Source organism: Oncorhynchus gorbuscha, linkage group LG24, assembly GCF_021184085.1.
Source record: "Oncorhynchus gorbuscha isolate QuinsamMale2020 ecotype Even-year linkage group LG24, OgorEven_v1.0, whole genome shotgun sequence".
In the NCBI taxonomy this organism is placed as follows: Eukaryota; Metazoa; Chordata; class Actinopteri; order Salmoniformes; family Salmonidae; genus Oncorhynchus; species Oncorhynchus gorbuscha.
Window position 1 is genome coordinate 10,552,167 of NC_060196.1, and position 17,666 is coordinate 10,569,832.

A 17,666-nucleotide genomic window follows, 5' to 3' on the forward strand; every position below is an offset into this window, starting at 1 on the left:
GTAGAATAATAGCGAAGACATCAAAACTATGAAATATGGAATCATGTAGTAACCAAAAAAAGTGTTAAATCAAAATATATTTTATATTTGAGATTCTTCAAAGTAGACACCCTTTGCCTTGCTGACAGCTTTGCACAATGTAGAATATAGTATTTTGACTGGAACTGTATACAGCAATAGTTGTATAGGATGGCATTGACTAAAATACTGTAAATACATATGAAATGAGTAAAACACTATGTAAACATTAAAGTGACCCGTGTTTCATTATTAAAGTGACCAGTGATTCCATGTCTATGTACATAGGGCAGCAGCCTCTAGGTGCAGGGTTGAGTAACTGGATGGTAGCAGGCTGACTGTGACTTAAGTTCAGGACAGCGTACTGGGTGGAGGCCAGCTAGTGATGGCTATTTAACAGCCTGATGGCCTTGAGATAGAAGCTGTTTTTCAGTCTCTTGGTCCCAGCTCTTTTGCACCTGTACTGACCTCGCCTTCTCGATGATAGCAGGGTGAACAGGCCGTGGCTCGGGTAGTTGATGTCCTTGATGATCGTTTTGGCCTTCGACAATTCTCTATTTTGGTTATAAAGCCTGTTGTTTGTGTGCAGAATAGGGTGATATCAGATGTGATGTATACTAAAGAGAGTCACAATTAAAGTCTTAGAATGGAAAGTCCCATTATGTGTTTATTAAACATAAAAGTTAAATACACCATATGAAAACCACACTAAAAATCTGCATGAACTTGATAAACTGCAATCATTTTCTATATATACACAGTTCCATCAGGAAGTATTCACACCCCTAGACTTTTTCCACATTTTGTTGTGTTACAAAGTGGGATAAAATGATTTAATTGTGAAAAATATATATATATAATCAACAATCTACACACAATACTCTGCAATGTCAAGTAGAAGACAAATTCTAACATTTGTAAAAACATGAAAAATAAAACACGGAAGTATTCAGAACCCTTGACTTTTTCCACATTTTGTTAGCCTTATTTTTTTCTAAAATAGATTAAATATATATTTTTTCTCAGCAATCTACACACATTTTTGCAAATTAAGAAAAATTAAAAACAATACCTTATTTACATAAGTATTCAGACCATTTGCTATAAGACTCGAAATTGAGCTCAGGTGCATCCTGTTTCCATTGATCATCCTTGAGATGTTTCTAGAACTTGACTGGAGTCCACCTGTGGTAAATTCAATTTATTGGACATGATTTGGAAAGGCATACACCTGTCTATATAAGGTCCCACAGTTAACAATTAATGTCAGAGCAAAAACCAAGCCATGAGGTCGAAGGAATTGTCCGTAGAGCTCCGAGACAGGATTGTGTCAAGGCACAGATCTGGGGAAAGGTACCAAAAAATGTCTGCAGCATTGAAGGTCCCCAAGAACACAGTGGCCTACATCATTCTTAAATGGAAGTTTGGAACCACCAAGACTCTTCCTAGAGCTGGCCGCCCAGCCAAACCGAGCAGTCAGGGGAGAAGGGCCTTGGTCAGGGAGGTGCCCAAGAACCCGATGGTAACTCTGATAGTGCTCGAGAGGTCCTCCGTGGAGATGGGAGAACCTCCAAGAAGGACAACCATCTCTGTAGCACTCCACCAAATCAGGCCTTTATGGTAGAGTGGCAGGACGGAAGCCACTCCTCATTAAAAGGCACCGGACAGCCCGCTTAGAGTTTGCCAAAAGGCAACTAAAGACTCTCAGACCACCAGAAACAAGATTCTCTGGTCTGATGAAACCAAGATTGAACTTTTTTGCCTGAATACCAAGCATCAAGTCAGGAGGAAACCTGGCAAACCCTACGGTGAAGCATGGTGGTGGCAGCATCATACTTTAGAGATGTTTTTGGGAGACTAGTCAGGATCGAGGGAAAGATGAAGGGAGCAAAGTACAGAGAGATCCTTAATGAAAGCCTTCTCCAGGGCGCTCAGGCCCTCAGACTGGGGCAAAGGTTCAACTTCCAACAGGACAACGACCCTAAGCACACAGCCAAGACAACACAGGAATGGCTTCGGCACAAGTCTCTAAATGTCCTCGAGTTGCCCAGCCAGAGCCCGGACATGAACCGGATCGAACGTCTATGGGGAGACCTGAAAACAGCTGTGGAGCAACGCTCCCCATCCAACCTGACAGAGCTTGAGAGGATCTGCAGAGAAGAATGGGAGAAACTCCCATGTGCCAAGCTTGTAGCGTCATATTCAAGAAGACTCGAGGCTGTATTCGCTGCCAAAGGAGCTTCAACGAAGTACTGAGCAAAGGGTCTGAATACTTGTGTAATTGTGATATCATTTTTTCTTTTTTAAATGTCTAAAGAAACTGTTTTTGCCTTGTCATTTTTGGTTTTCATAACTCTCCTGTGAAGATCTGAAGGATCAGGTTACAGTGGGTCTGCTCTACAGCGTCCTCTCGCTCCCGCAGAGGGGAGAGGTGGCGGGGGCCACGTTATGGCGGTCATAAAATACTCTGCGCCTCTGGGCTCTGCAGTATTGGGATTGGAATGTGTGACTTTGGGATAAAGAGAGACATGCCAAAACTCTTACATCCCCAAAATTGGAGAATTAAACAATATTTATATTTTGGAGAATGTGAAACTGGTCCATGGACACTAAGGGAACAGTCATGCCGAGTTTATTTCATTTAGTGACCTCATGAAGGACAGAACATACACATCACTGTATCTTTGTTTGTATACACTTCTCAATTATGGGGTTTGCATCTGAATGTTGTATAAAATAAATGATTAAGCATAAGACACAGCTTTTGGCAATTTCTCGCATTTCTTATTTCTCAGAGCAAGAATAGATTGACGAGTTTCAGAAGAAGGTTCTTTGTTTCTGTCCGTTTTGAGCCTGTAATCGAACCCATAAATGCTGATGCTCCAGATACTCAGCGAGTCTAAAGAAGGACAGTTTTATTACTTCTTTAATCAAAACAACAGTTTTCAGCTGTGCTAACATAATTGCAAAAGGGTTTTCTAATGATAAATTAGGATAAACTTGGAAAAGGATAAACTTGGATTAGCTAACACAATGCGTCATTGGAACACAGGAGTGATGATTGCTAATAATGGGCCTCTGTACACCTATGTAGATATTCCATTAAAAAGAAATCTGCCGTTTCTATCTACAATAGTCAACATTAACAATGTCTACACTGTATTTCTGACCAATATGATGTTATTTTCATGGACAATCTTTTTTTTGCTTTTCTATCAAAAACAAGGACATTTCTAAGTGACCCCAAACTTTTGAAAGGTAGTGTAGATATGCCTTATATGTTTGGATGAAATATTCTATCCAGGAATATTCAAGACTGAAATCTATTGGTCATCTGTGCATCCATGGGTATTTTCAGCTGACAACGATGAAAATGTATATTTGTCTTTAATGCCGGGTTTGATCTAAATGTCAGAAGCTATCCATGGGAATGGTTACTTTTTATGTTAAAGAGTGGAATGTTTTTTCTGCTGGTGCATCCTGAGGTAGCTCCTCTCTGATAACCTCTTCCCGCAGTGCGTACTGGCGAATGGCCTCTCTCCCGTGTGGACCTTCAGGTGCATCTTCAGCTGGTCCTGGCGGGAGAACCTCTTCTCACACTGCGTGCAGCTGTAGGGTTTCTCCCCTGTGTGGACCCTCTGGTGCCTCTTCAGGTGACCAGCCTGGGCGAAGCGCATGTGACACTGGGTACAGCTGAAGGGTTTCACCCCTGTGTGGACTCTCAGGTGCCTCTTCAGGCTGAAGGAGTGAGAGAAACTCGCCCGACACAGGTGGCAGCCAAATTGTTTCTCCCCCGTGTGAACCCTCTGGTGGATCTCTACCTGTTGGGGAAAACTGAAGGCTTTTCCACAGAATGAACACAGGAAGCGCTTCTCTTTGGCGCTGCCACCTTTACTGATTCCATCTCTACTACTGTCATTTGTCAATGGGCTTGTGTAGCCATTTAGTGTTGAGGCACTGGCGTTGTCTGAGGTCTGGTTTAACATTAGGAGACTGTGAGGAGGACGAAGGCCAGGGAGTGTCTGTGTTATCGCAGGGTCCATGTTACAGTTGACAGATCCTATAGAAGACAGGCTGAAGGCAGCACCTGTTAGGGGGTTAACCTGAGGCGCCGTCAGTCTTTCTGAATCACAATTATAGGAGCAGGACGGAGCATCGTAAGCGAAGTCTGTACTCTCCCTCCGCATATGTTCACTTTCCTGTCCCCGCAGACCAAATCTATGCCTCGCCCTGGTCTCAGCCAGTCTGTTGTCATGGAGACTAAGTTCGGATGTCGTTGTGTGTTCGACTATCTGTTTCTGGTTAACAGCGTTGTTCCCCAGCCCAGAGTTGAGGATGCTGTCCCATCCCCTGACCTCCACTATGTCACCTCTGGTCCAGGCCTGCTCGGGGATGTTCACTGGGCCCTTGGCTGCACCGGTCTGGGAATCCAAGATGGCCACCCAGTCTGCTCTGTTAGTCTCCAGCCATCCACCTACATGAAGAGTTTAGAAAATAGACTTTACGAACATGGCAGGGAAGACTCTACATATGGAGTTTTTGTTGTTCTCAATTACCTGTCAAATTTATACATGTAAACATAAGTTGTATTGATTTCATTAAAGAAGAAAAATCAATAGCCACTATTCCCGTTGGAAGATCTAATAGTGTGTATGTAGGCTATATGTGGGTCTTTCTATACACTAGTGAGGATTTCCTACGCTGGACAAGTTGTTACAGCTGTTGATAAGTCACTGATAATAATCGTCCCATTTCTTTTTCTTGTCATTACAGTAAGATATAAGGGGGAACTTAGCTATATTCAATACAATTCACATCTTCCTTTAGAACCTGTTTAACCATTCTCATGGTGGGTGTCTTAATGTCCAAAATCAGGTGACATAAAACATTACTTTTCTGTCCTTGCATTTATGGCTGTGTAAGTTGTTGTATCGTATATATTAAGCATTAATCAGTTCAATAATACTTTAAACTTGAACCCTGTAAGAATCCTTGATCTAGCTGTCTGACAGTTTTTTGTACCAAGATCCAGGAAATGCAGTGTAACTACGTAACATTTTGTGTCTCCTTACACTGAGGATACAAAACATTAAGAACACTGCCCTTTCCATGACAGACTGACCAGGTGAATCCAGGTGAAAGAGCTATGATCCCCTTTTAATGTCACTTGCTAAATCCACTCCAATCAGTGTAGATGAAGGAGAGGACACAAGTTAAACAAGTATTTTTAAACCGAGAATATTGGGGGACATGGATTGTGTACATGTGCCATTCACAGGGTGAATGGGCAAGTCCAAAGATTGAAGTGTCTTTGAACAGGGTATAGTCGTAGGTGCCAGGCGTAGGGCTGTGGCGGTCATGAAATTGTCAGCGTGTGATTGTCATGCAAATAACTGCCGGTGTCACGGTAATTGACCGTTAATTAACAAACACCTTTAGCATCTCCTGGCTTCCACTGATCCATGTAATATAGACTACACCACAATACATCCATTATTTATTTTACACAGGTCTAAAGAAACATGATATTAAGAACATTTCAGAAGAACAGAATAGCCTATTCTGAGTTGTCCATACGTTAGGCACTGATCTGGCTATACCATATGGCAGTGGGTTACACTCATTCATTTAGCAGAGAAGATTTGCTTAGAATTCCATGACATTATTTCATATAATTTAATAGTATGAAGAATACAATTGAACATAGACTAAAATAAAGGATATTTCCCCCAAACTATTTGAGGGAGTGCGCACATGCGGCTATTCTGTGTTGAGCGCTTAACAAAGAAACAGGTCCTCCTATCTGCTAAAGTTAAGAGACATTTATGCAACTTTAGTTGTGATACAAAAATGAGGCTATACGTTTACACGTTTTATACATTCTAGCTGCATGATGTGACTAATGACGATTTGAAAAAAGTTGCATGAAAGGCATAAACTCTGCTCTGTTTCTTGCGCAGGCTGCACACACTTCATCATCTCTCATTCACTATTTGACAAGCACGTGATAATATTATCACCCATCATAATATGGTCTTTACATATAGCCTACTAATATACAGTACCAGTCAAAAGTTTGGACATACCTACTTATTCAAGGGTTTTTCTTTGTAGAATAATAGTGAAGGCATCAAAACTATGAAATAACACATATGGAATCATGTAATGGCCAAAGAAGTGTCAAAACAAAATATATTTTAGATTCTTCAAAGTTGCCACCCTTTGCCTTGATGACAGCTTTGCACAGTCTTGGCATTCTCTCAACCAGCTTCACCTGGAATGCTTTACCAATAGTCTTGAAGGAGTTCCCGCATATGCTGAACACTTGTTGGCTGCTTTTCCTTCACACTGCGGTCCAACCCATGCCAAACCATCGCAATTGGGTTGAAGTCGGGTGATTGTGGAGGCCTGGTCATCTGATGCAGCACTCCATCACTCTCCTTCATGGTCAAATAGCCCTTACACAGCCTGGAGGTGTGTTGGGTCATTGTCCTGTTGAAAAACAATTGAAAGTCCCACTAAGCTCAAACCAAAGGTGAAGGTGTATCTCTGCAGAATGCTGTGGTAGCCATGCTGGTTAAGTGTGCCTTGAATTCTAAATAAATCATAGAGTGCCACCAGCAATGCACTCCCACACATCCTCCACGGTGGGAACTACACATGCAGAGATCATCCATTCACCTACTGTGCATCTCACAAAGACACGGTGGTTGGAACCAAAAACCGTAAATTTGGACCAAAGGACAGATTTCAATTGGTTTAATGTCCATTGCTCGTGTTTCTTGGCCCAAGCAAGTCTCTTCTTCTTATTGGTGTCCTTCAGTAGTGGTTTCTTTGCAGCAATTCGACCATGAAGGCCTGATTCACGCAGTCTCCTCTGAACAGCTGATGTTGAGATGTGTCTGTTACTTGAACTCTGTGAAGCATTTATTTGTGCTGGTAACTCGAATGAACGTATCCTCTGCAGCAGAGGTAACTCTGGATCTTCCTTCCCTGTGACGGTCTTCATGAGAGCCAGTTTCATCATAGCCCTTAACGGTTTTTGTGACTGCACTAGAAGAAACTTTAAAAGTTCTTGAAATTTTCCGGATTGACTGACCTTCATGTTTTAAAGTAATGATGGACTGTCGTTTCTCTTTGCTAATAAATGGAATTTTAACAAATAGGGCTATCTTCTGTATACCACCCCTACCTTGTCACAACACAACTGATTGGCTCAAATGCATTAAGGAAAGAAATTACACAAATTAACTTTGAAAAAGGAACACCTGTTAATTTAAATGTATTCCAGGTGACTATCTCATGAAGCTGGTTGAGAGAATGCAAAGCTGTCATCAAGGCAAAGGGTGGCTACTTTGAAGAATCTCAAATATAAAATATATTTTGATTTTTTAACACTTTTTTGTTACTACATGATACCATATGTGTTATTTCAAAGTTTTGATGTCTTCACTATTATTCTACAATGCAGAAAATAGTAAAAATAAAGAAAAACCCTGGAATGAGTAGGTGTGTCCAAACTTGACTGGTACTGTGTGTGTGGAATTATTTTTGATTTAGAATGCCTAATGAGCCTACTCCTGTCTATACAGAAATAAATGAAATAATAAAAAATAGGCTACTAAAGCATGATTTGGCCACAGAGGATCATTAGCTTAACTTGTGGATTGTTTTAAAATCGGTTTACCTACAGTCGGAAGGAAATTTGGGCAGTTTGGGCAGATTATTGTTGAGGCGTATCTCAATATTTCAAAATACAATTGCGGTACAATATAGTTTGGAAAGCAAATGGTTATTGCTGTAAAGAGAAGACAATGACAATACTAAATCTGTCTTTCAGTTATCAAAATTCTCAACTTAATTGAACAAACAACAGTATAGCCAGTATATCTTATTGGCACCAACGAATAGCATTAGCATTATCCCCGGGGAGTGAGCACTGCGCATATTCACCATCATTGTTGGGTCAGTGCTACTTAAAAGTTTGTTTTCGGACAATAACTTCCTCCTTTGTGTCTCCCCTTCCCGTAGGCCTATTATATGGACAATTATTTAGTTTTTGATCTGTTGGTCAGTATCAGCAGAATAGCGTACCCTGTAATTTGTCGAATTAAAAAGATTCTGTTAATGTCCAGTCATATAAAGTGTAGTAGAATTGCATAAAATATGTTTATAAAAGGCCACTTTTCTGTGCAAAGAAAAAAATATATCTGATATAGCCTATAGTCTAGACCTACTCTATACTATACCAGCTCAGTCATGCATTGAGCAGTCTTTTTTTTTTCAAACAGTGATCGAGTTATATTGTTCGCCTAAATTATGACTATCCAATCTACTCACCACATAACGAATACTAGTCTCTCTCACATAAGTCTGCAAATGTGATGATGCATGGATTGCATTTTTATGGTGAACATTTGATTCCCCAAACTTGACACACACAACGCCAACTATGTATGCCAGGTAGACTACACCGGTTGTAAAGAGGATTAATGTGCTTAACTTTAAGAATTTAGCAATAAATCTAGCAGCACAAGAAAGCTGGGATCCTTTTTTGAATAGTGGACAGTCAAAACTCTGTTTTCAAACACGATTGCGCAATGACTGGACCTACCAGACCAGGCCCAAATCCACGTCATTCACATGAAGAAAAGACGGAGATACAGGGGGGCGCAGATCTAGGTGCCTTGTGAGAATTCGGCCGCGAGTGGTTAACCGCCTCTACCATCCGTTCTATTGGCCAATGTGCAATCACTGGAGAATAAACTCGATGAACTCCGTTTGAGACTATCCTACCAATGGGACATTAAAAACTGTAATATGTTTCACCGAGTCATGGCTGAATGACGACACGGATAATATACAGTTGGCTGGGTTTTCTGTGCATCGGCAGGACAGAACAGTTACATCCGGTAAGACGAGGGTTGATGGTGTGTGTCTATTTTTCAATAACAGCTGGTGCGCAACATCTAATATTAAGGAAGTCTCAAAGTATTGCTCACCTGAGGTAGAGTACCTCATGATAAACTGTAGACCACACTATCTACCAAGAGTTTATCTATATTTTTTGTAGCCGTCTATTTACAACCACGAACCGATTATGACATACTCTCAATGAGCTGTACGCCATAAGCAAACAATAAAATGCTCATCCAGAAGTGGCGCTCCTAGTGGCCAGTGATTTTCTGTACTTTATTGCAGAAAAACTTACATCCGGTTTACCTAATTTCAACCAGCATGTGCAACCAGAGGACACAGAGATGCATACAAAACTCTCCCTCGCCCTCCATTTGACAAACTTTACCATAATTCTATCCTCAAGCAAAAACTAAAGCATTAAGTACCAGTGACTTGCTCAATACAAAAGTGGTCAGATGACGCGGATGCTACGCTACAGGACAGGTTTGCTAGCACGGACTGGAATATGTTCCGGGATTCATCCAATGGCATTGCGGAGTATACCACCTCAGTCACCCACTTCATCAATAAGTGCATCAACGACGTCGCCCCCACAGTGACTGTACGTACATATCCCAACCAGAAGCCATGGATTACAGGCAACATCCACACTGAGCTAAAGGCTAGAGCTGCCGCTTTCAAAGAGTGGGACACTAATACGGATGATTTTCTTATACGAAATCCCTTTATGCCCTCAGACGAACCATCAAACAGGCAAAGCGTCAATACAGGACTAAGATTGAATCCTACTACACCGGCTCTGACGCTCATCGGATGTGGCAGGGCTTGAAAACTATTATGGACAACAAAGGGAAACCCAGCCGCCAGCTGCCCAGTGACGCAAGCCTACCAGACGGGCTTAATGCATTTTATGCTTGCTTCCAGGCTAGCAGCACTGAAGCATGCATGAAAGCACCAGCTGTTCCGGACGACTGTGTGATCATGCTCTCTCTGTAGCCGATGTGAGTAAGAACTTTAAACAGGTGAACATTCACAAGGCCAGACGGATTACCAGGACATGTACTCGAAGCATCCGTGGACCTACTGGCAAGTGTCTTCACTGACATTTTCAACCTCTCCCTGACCGAGTCTGTAATACCTACGTTTCAAAGAGACCACCATAGTCCCTGTGCCCAAGAAAGTGAAGGTAACCTGCCCAAATGACTACTGCCCCGTAGCAATCACATAGGTAGCCATGAAGTGCTTTGAAAGGCTGGTCATGGCTCACATAAACAACATCATCCTGGGAAACCCTAGACGCACTCTAATTCGCATACCGCTCCAACAGATGACGCAATCTCAATTGCACTCCACACTGCCCTTTCCCACCTGGACAAAAGGAACACCTATGTGAGAATGCTGTTCATTGACTACAGCTCAGCGTTCAAAACATAGTGCCCACAAAGCACAGGACCCTGGGACTAAACACCTCCCTGGTTTTTACCGGGCAGCCCCCAAATGGTAAGGATAGGTAGGCAACAACACATCTGCCATGCTGATCCTCAACACAGGGGCCCCTCAGCGGCGCATGCTTAGTTCCCTCCTGTACTCCCTGTTCACCCATGACTGCGTGGCCAAGCACGACTCCAACACCATCATTAAGTTTGCTGACAACACAACAGTGGTAGGCCTGATCACCGACAACGATGAGACAGCCTGTAAGGAGGTCAGAGACCTGGCAGTATGGTGCTAGGACAACAACCTCTCCTTCAACGTGAGCAAGACAAAGGAGTTGATCGTGGACTACAGGAAAAGGAGGGCCGATCTCACCCCCATTCACATAGACGGGGCTGTAATGTAGTGGGTCGAGAGTTTCAAGTTCCTTGGTGTCCACATCACCAACAAACTATCATGGTTCAAACACACCAAGACAGTCGTGAAGAGGGCACGACAACCCCTTTCACCTTCAGGAGACAAAAGATTTGGCATCGGTCCCCAGATCCACAAAACGTTCTACAGCTGCACCATCGAGAGCATGGTTGACAAATAAATGTAGTAGGCCTAGAAAGCCGATGGGATCCTCTTTTTAAGAGAGGCCATCAAAACCCTTGATTTTTGATTGCATTTACATTGTCAGAGTGATTAGAGCAGGGCTCTCCAACCCTGTTCCTGGAGAGCTACTGTCCTGTGGATTTTCACTCCAACCCTGTTCCTGGAGAGCTGCCGTCCTGTGGGTTTTCACTCCAACCCTGTTCCCTGGAGAGCTACTGTCCTGTGGGTTTTCACTCCAACCCTGTTCCTGGAGAGCTACTGTCCTGTGGGTTTTCACTCCAACCCTGTTCCTGGAGAGCTGCCGTCCTGTGGGTTTTCACTCCAATCTACCACACCTGATTCTAATAATTAGCTAGTTGATAAACAGATTAGTTAAAACTGGGGTTGGAATGAAAACCTACAGGACAGTAGCTCTCCAGGAACAAAGTTTTATACACTCAGTGTATGTTACGGAGTGAAAACCGTTTAAGGGCACACAAATTCCCCAAAATATATGCGACTGCAAAATCGAATGCTTCCAAAGGAATGAGTCACCTTAACTTGATACATAAAACCTAAATCAATACTGTCATTCTTCAATAATAATAATACATAATACTTGTTGGATGCGCACTGTGTCGAGTTGTTTAATTACGCTGTGATATTTTCACACATTATCATCAGAACATTTCTTCCTGGATCAGATGAATGACAGTCAAGTGAGGAAGAGCTTTATTAAGTTATTTTCTGCTTGATTTACAGAAGGTTCTTGTTTGATTTAACAGAGAGTTCATGTTTTCATATGTGTTTGTGCCTCGGATTCGACACTGAGTCTACTGTGCGCAATTGATAGACTATTGCGCAACACCCAAGCTATTCCAATGAATTATTCTGGATATAATGACAACAAATTACATAGCCTAGTGGGCTTCAACACGATATGATCTAATAACAAATACATTGTAGTTTCCATGTTACGCCTGCAATTTTATTAAGCCCAATATGTACAATTGTATAAATTAGACAATTGTATAACATTGAGGTCCTTGAAAATTACAATTAAGTGCTTGAAAACATCCCTGAAAGTGCTTGAATTTGACTTCCCAATGTCTGTATGAACCCTGCTTAAAGTATGTACAATCCTTGGCCTATTTTGTTGTATAAGTGGAGTTATGGGCCAATGTACATATATTCCTCTAAGTACACATGTGGAACTGCATGAAAATATATATTTTATTGTGTTTCAAACCATTTAAAAATGTTGATCCTAATATTACACATTGGCCCCATTATTTATAAAAAGATGTATGTATCCCTTACCTTGCTCCCCCATCTTTAGTCCACTCAGCAGGTCAATGTTCTCTGGTCCATCTTCTATTGTCTCCTCTTTGACCAACAGCAGATCAGGCTTCCCATCCTCCATGTCTACTGACTGTAAGAGATACAGAGTGAGAGGATGTTGGATCAAGAAATCTGATATGAGTACCCTGCTATAGCGCATCTTCTGATTGGGTAATGAGGGACTGCTATGAGTACTATGCAAACATGTTAGTTGATTTGATTACTTACACGCTTTAATAATTGTATAATTCAAATGCATGGTCAAGACCTGGGCCCGTATCTACAAAGAGTCAAATAGTAAGAGTGCTGATCGAGTTTCAGATCCCCACCTGTCTATATAGTCTTATTCATTATCATTAAAGGGGAAAACTGATCCTAGATCAGAAATCCTACTCTGAGAGGCTTTGTGGATACGGGCCCTGACCGAATACCATCCAGACAGTAGTTCATTGTCGGCTCACCTCAGTGAGACTATGTGTGGTCCTGTGCTGCTCAGCTGGTTCCTCTGTGGGTTCAGGAGGAGGTGTAGTCTGGTTGTCCTCCATGACCATGGTCCCCTCAGGGTTCCCCAGACCCTCCTCACACCCCTCCTCCTTCCCCAGCAGCACCTCTGGACCCTCCTCCTGGATGAGAGGTGATACAGATTACACAGACATACACTCCCTCAGGTATGTACACACAGATAATAAACACACTTTCAACATGGAGTGTTTACCCATTCCCCACTATGTTTGAGTCCTATACTGTAGTTACAGAATGACTTCATTGGTGTTAAACCCATCATGGTGAACACAAATATGATGTTGGTGGTAAAAACAAGTTAGCTATGATAAGTCAAAAGTCATCAGACTAAAATATTTTGACTTGTACAGTAGATGTTTGTGAGTGTGTAGGTATATTCATTAAGTGTATATTGGTTATAAATCCTTGTCGGGTATATGCAGAATAGGGTGAGATCAGATGTGATATTAAAGAGTCTCTGTAGCTATGTTTCCATCCAATTGGCGACACATTGTCAATGCGAATACTCTAAAATCAAAAACAATATGCGCATTTTCCCACCAGAGATGTGTTTCCATCAAATTGACTTGTTGTGGATGAAAGGCTGTGTGATGACGTAGTGCACATAATACATTCTACAGTTAAATTCCATGTACGGAATAAAAGTGGGTTAAATGGGTTTCCATCACATTTTTAACTCTATTGATGTTTTTCTCAAAAAAGAATGTAGCGGGTGTGCCCATTCTGGTTTTGGCAGTGCACTCTAGCCAACAGCGCTATCTGCACATTGTTGGCTAGAGCGCACGTATAGCCTACATGAGATTATTATTATGGACAAAAGAGCGAGATTATTTCTATTTATCAAACGGCAGCCAAGCATTGATCATCATGTCACCAGAATAAGACCCTCGATATTTATCGGAAAGGACCATCGAGCTCGTCACCATGCGCTTTCACCACCCTGTGAAATTCATCATTATTGATTTCATATTTAGCCTAATAAACTGTTTTCCTGTTTCCGTAGTGGGAAGACCACAAAACATAAAAGTGTTTCCACCAACATTTTTCACAGAATTCATTTTAGCAGACACAAAAAGATCCCACCTTGTCTAGTGTACTTCGTTTCGTCAACATTTGGAATGTTTACCGGAAATGTTTCTGTTTCCATCAGGCCGGTCATTACATTTTCTATCAGATATGTATTTTTCTCGCATAAAAAGGTTGGATGGAAAACTGGTTAAATACAGTCTTAGAATGAAAAGTCTCATTTTATGTTTATTAAACATAAACAAGTGTTAAATAAACCATATGAAAACATCATATATCCTACACAGTACAAACACAATATGTGACAGACTTCTTAGGCTTATATATCACACAATGTCTGGTTGCAATATTCTACACTGAAATCTGTTACTCTCGTTATTCCAAATGCATCTGTGGATCTTCTCTACTGACAATGTCTTTAATACAGGGTTTGATCTAAACGTCAGAATCTATCGAGTGGAATGGTTACTTTCTATGTTATAGAGTGGAATGATTTTTCTGCTGGTGTATCCTAAGGTATCTCCTCTCTGAGAACCTCTTCCCGCAGTGCGTACAGGCGAACGGCCGTTCTCCCGTGTGGACCTTCAGGTGCATCTTCAGGTGGTCCTGGCGGGAGAACCTCTTCTCACACTGGGTACAGCTGTAGGGTTTCTCACCTGTGTGGACCCTCTGGTGCTTTTTCAGGTCGCCAGCCTGGGCAAAGCGCATATGACACTGGGTACAATTAAAGGGTTTCACCCCTGTGTGGACCCTCTGGTGGATCTCCACTTTTTTGGGGCAGCTGAAGCCTTTGTTACAGAACATGCAGAGAAACCGTTTCTCTTTACTATTGCCGGATGTGGCTCCTCCTTCCTGAGCCTGGGCTCTAGCTGTGTCCTTTGAGTTCAATACCTGATTGAAAAGGACGTGGCCGTGTGAATCGGAAGGCCCCATCGATATGGACACTGGGTCAGGATCCCTGAGCGTGTGTAAAGGGGAGAGGGTAGGGACATTTGGATTTGCCTCTAAGCTTCCCCTGTAATCTAAGAAATATGTGCCCTGTGATTGTCTGTCTCCTAGGTGACTATCTGCATTCCATGTGGGAGGAGCGTCACCCTCCACTTTCACAGTCACCTCATCTATCACTATAACCTCCCCTTTCTCATCTAGGCACCCTTCAGAGTATACACTACTACTGTACTGGTTCCAGTCCCCTCTAGACAGATCAGACTGTGTCTCTAAATCCAAGGGCATGTTGCTAGAGTCCATCTCTGTAGCGTAAGAACAAGACGGATCATCACCGCCAGTGTCTAACACGTCACCATCACCATAGGAATTAACCGTCCTCTGGCTCTGGAGAAATACTGGTAAGTACTCTGAACCGGGAGCAGGAGGACAGCCCAGTCTCCCCAGCCTCTCTGGGTCAGATCCTGTGTGTAAGAGTCTGTGTGTTACAGTTAATGTCTTGGTGTCTGTCTGTGACTTGAGGACGGGGTTCGGCGTTCCACTGACCTCCGTGATACTGCGCTGGGTTCTGGGCTGCGCTGGGGCAGTGGTGGGGACCTCCGTGATTACAGGGGGCACTCCAGTCTGGATGTCTCTGCTGCGCCGATGGTCATCCTTTCCATCAGACCTCTCCTGCTTAACCCCAGGACCTGCAGACACTGCATCTGCAGACTGACACAAGAAGAGAAGAGGTTATTACCGGTACATGAGTTTAATTGGATAACAACATTGTCGGGAAGTCTCACAAGCTCCCACGTGGCATATAAATAAGGGTGTTCATGAATAGCTGAGGGGTTGCCATTCTGAAATAAACTGGCCACATTTGATGTAACTTTGATCTAATACTATTACACTAACCTCTATCACGATAACGTGCTGGGTTGAGGTTCCACTCCCCTCATCAACAGTGATTGGTTGGTCATCACTCCACGTAGTGTGTCCTGCTGGCTTCACAAAGCTCTTGTGGCCTCGAGTGAGATGTCCTTCACCTGCGAGAGTAAATAGGGGGGAAAAAGTGGTGTTTAGGTTATGGACTGTCAATGCTCAACTATATACTGTAAACTATTGACACATCTAGAATTGGCAAGGATGTAAAGTAACACTTAACATATCTTCTTCATATACTATTGATAGATCTATTTATTATAATCCATGCCTCATATTGTATTCAATTAGTAAATCATAGGAAATGCATTAAACATGAATCTGGTTAGAATATGATAGTGTCTTTGTGCAAGATAGATAAGTAATCAGGGGATTTATTGCATACTATCCAAAAACTGACCATGATCCAACTCTAGTTAACCACATGTGTAGCATGGGAACGGGGCGACAGACACTGAGCTATATATGAAAGGCAACAGGCCGCTAAGCCTTGGCCTTCTGCAAAATGTACCTCTTGCCATTCCTCTGTATCGGTCGAGGATCTTGACACTACTGGGACGACTGGCGAGGACGCGCTCTCGTGCCACCTTCAGTTCCAGGAGTTGTAGTTTCCTCCGCAATCCCCTGTTTTCTTTTTGGCCTTGAGAAATTTCCAAACGAAACACTGCATAGTCGTCGTCTACGAGTTTACAGATCTCTGCCACGGCTGCATTCGCTAGAACCTCCATAATGGAGGCTATTTGAGTGTGAAAAACCATACAGTTAGCCATTGTTAGCAGCTAACTAGCATTACCTAGAAAACATATATCAACCAAGTCCTCTCTCCAACGCGAATTAAATACTACCTGGGGTAAGTATGTGATGCTGTGCAGTTAAATGAGTCATATTTTGAGTTCCATGGTGTTAATAAACGTCTAAATAAAACCGTGAACGTGGAAATTGTTCTTGGTCGTTTACTTCCGTTTACATGGATGGTCGGCGTCATAGTTCAAAGGGTATGCGCTGGTGAAGCTCATGAAACCAGAGGTGGGTTCAGTTCGCTTGCACGTTTTCTACGTTGCGGAAGGGTTTGTACTGAACAACACGTTTCCCCAAAACTTTATTGTATGTTCTTGAACACGCTTTCAGATACGTTTGCTCCCGTTTGGTGGTTGTATCAAGGTGTGCCTTGAAGCAATAAGAGAGGTAGTGAATTGAAATGGCAGCGCTGACAGTGTTCATCAACCCACCCACGTTTTCAATTGGTCATTCAGTACAGCATCGTTTCCTTTCAGCTGAAGTATTCATCAAAATACTGAACGCAGCCCAATTGTATCCATGGTAGCAAATTGAGTTACCAAACCATGACGCATCAGCAAAAATCAATTATCATTCTGAAGACTAAGATGGCTAGTTTATGGCACTGTGTCTACATTTTAGCCAGAATTTTGTACATTTTCACCCAGATTCGAATTACCGAAATGTGTTCAGATTAAATTCATACAATGTTACTTGAAAAAAAACTGGGTCATCATATAAACTGGGACAGCTTAACCCTTAGATACCCAGACCCAGTTTTTCTTGCAAAAAAAAATCATGAGTGATAGGAATGTTCAAGGAAACACCAAATAACATTTCTGTGGGGTTTGGTTTACATTACTTAATCTCCGATGTTACATATACAGTGGGGCAAAAAAGTATTTAGTCAGCCACCAATTGTGCAAGTTCTCCCACTTAAAAATATGAGAGGCCTGTAATTTTTACTTCAACTATGAAAGACAAAATGAGAAAAAAAATCCAGAAAATCACATTGTAGGATTTTTAATGAATTTATTTGCAAATTATGGTGGAAAATAAGTATTTGGTCACCTACAAACAAGCAAGATTTCTGGCTCTCACAGACCTCTTCTTTAAGAGGCTCCTCTGTCCTCCACTCGATACCTGTATTAATGGCACCTGTTTTAACTTGTTATCAGTATAAA

At 42.2% G+C, this 17,666-nt stretch overlaps 1 protein-coding gene across 2 annotated transcripts in view; it reads right to left on the minus strand.

Moving 5' to 3' along the window:
• Nucleotides 1-3,004: 3,004 nt before the first annotated feature.
• Nucleotides 3,005-17,666, minus strand: part of LOC124012438 (zinc finger protein 606-like) — a 1,040,669-nt gene continuing 1,026,007 nt past the window's right edge. The window contains exons 1-6 of one of the 2 annotated variants that reach the window (XM_046326056.1): nucleotides 16,217-16,828; nucleotides 15,679-15,809; nucleotides 15,328-15,492; nucleotides 12,750-12,911; nucleotides 12,268-12,379; nucleotides 3,005-4,492 (exon numbers count right to left, since the gene is read on the minus strand). In XM_046326056.1, the coding sequence (XP_046182012.1) occupies nucleotides 3,465-4,492; nucleotides 12,268-12,379; nucleotides 12,750-12,911; nucleotides 15,328-15,492; nucleotides 15,679-15,809; nucleotides 16,217-16,475 (1,857 nt within the window). In that variant the 5' untranslated portion in view covers nucleotides 16,476-16,828 and the 3' untranslated portion in view covers nucleotides 3,005-3,464. Of the gene's footprint in view, nucleotides 4,493-12,267; nucleotides 12,380-12,749; nucleotides 12,912-15,327; nucleotides 15,493-15,678; nucleotides 15,810-16,216; nucleotides 16,829-17,666 lie in introns of those variants that run through there. The other variant, XM_046326057.1, reaches the window with a different exon arrangement.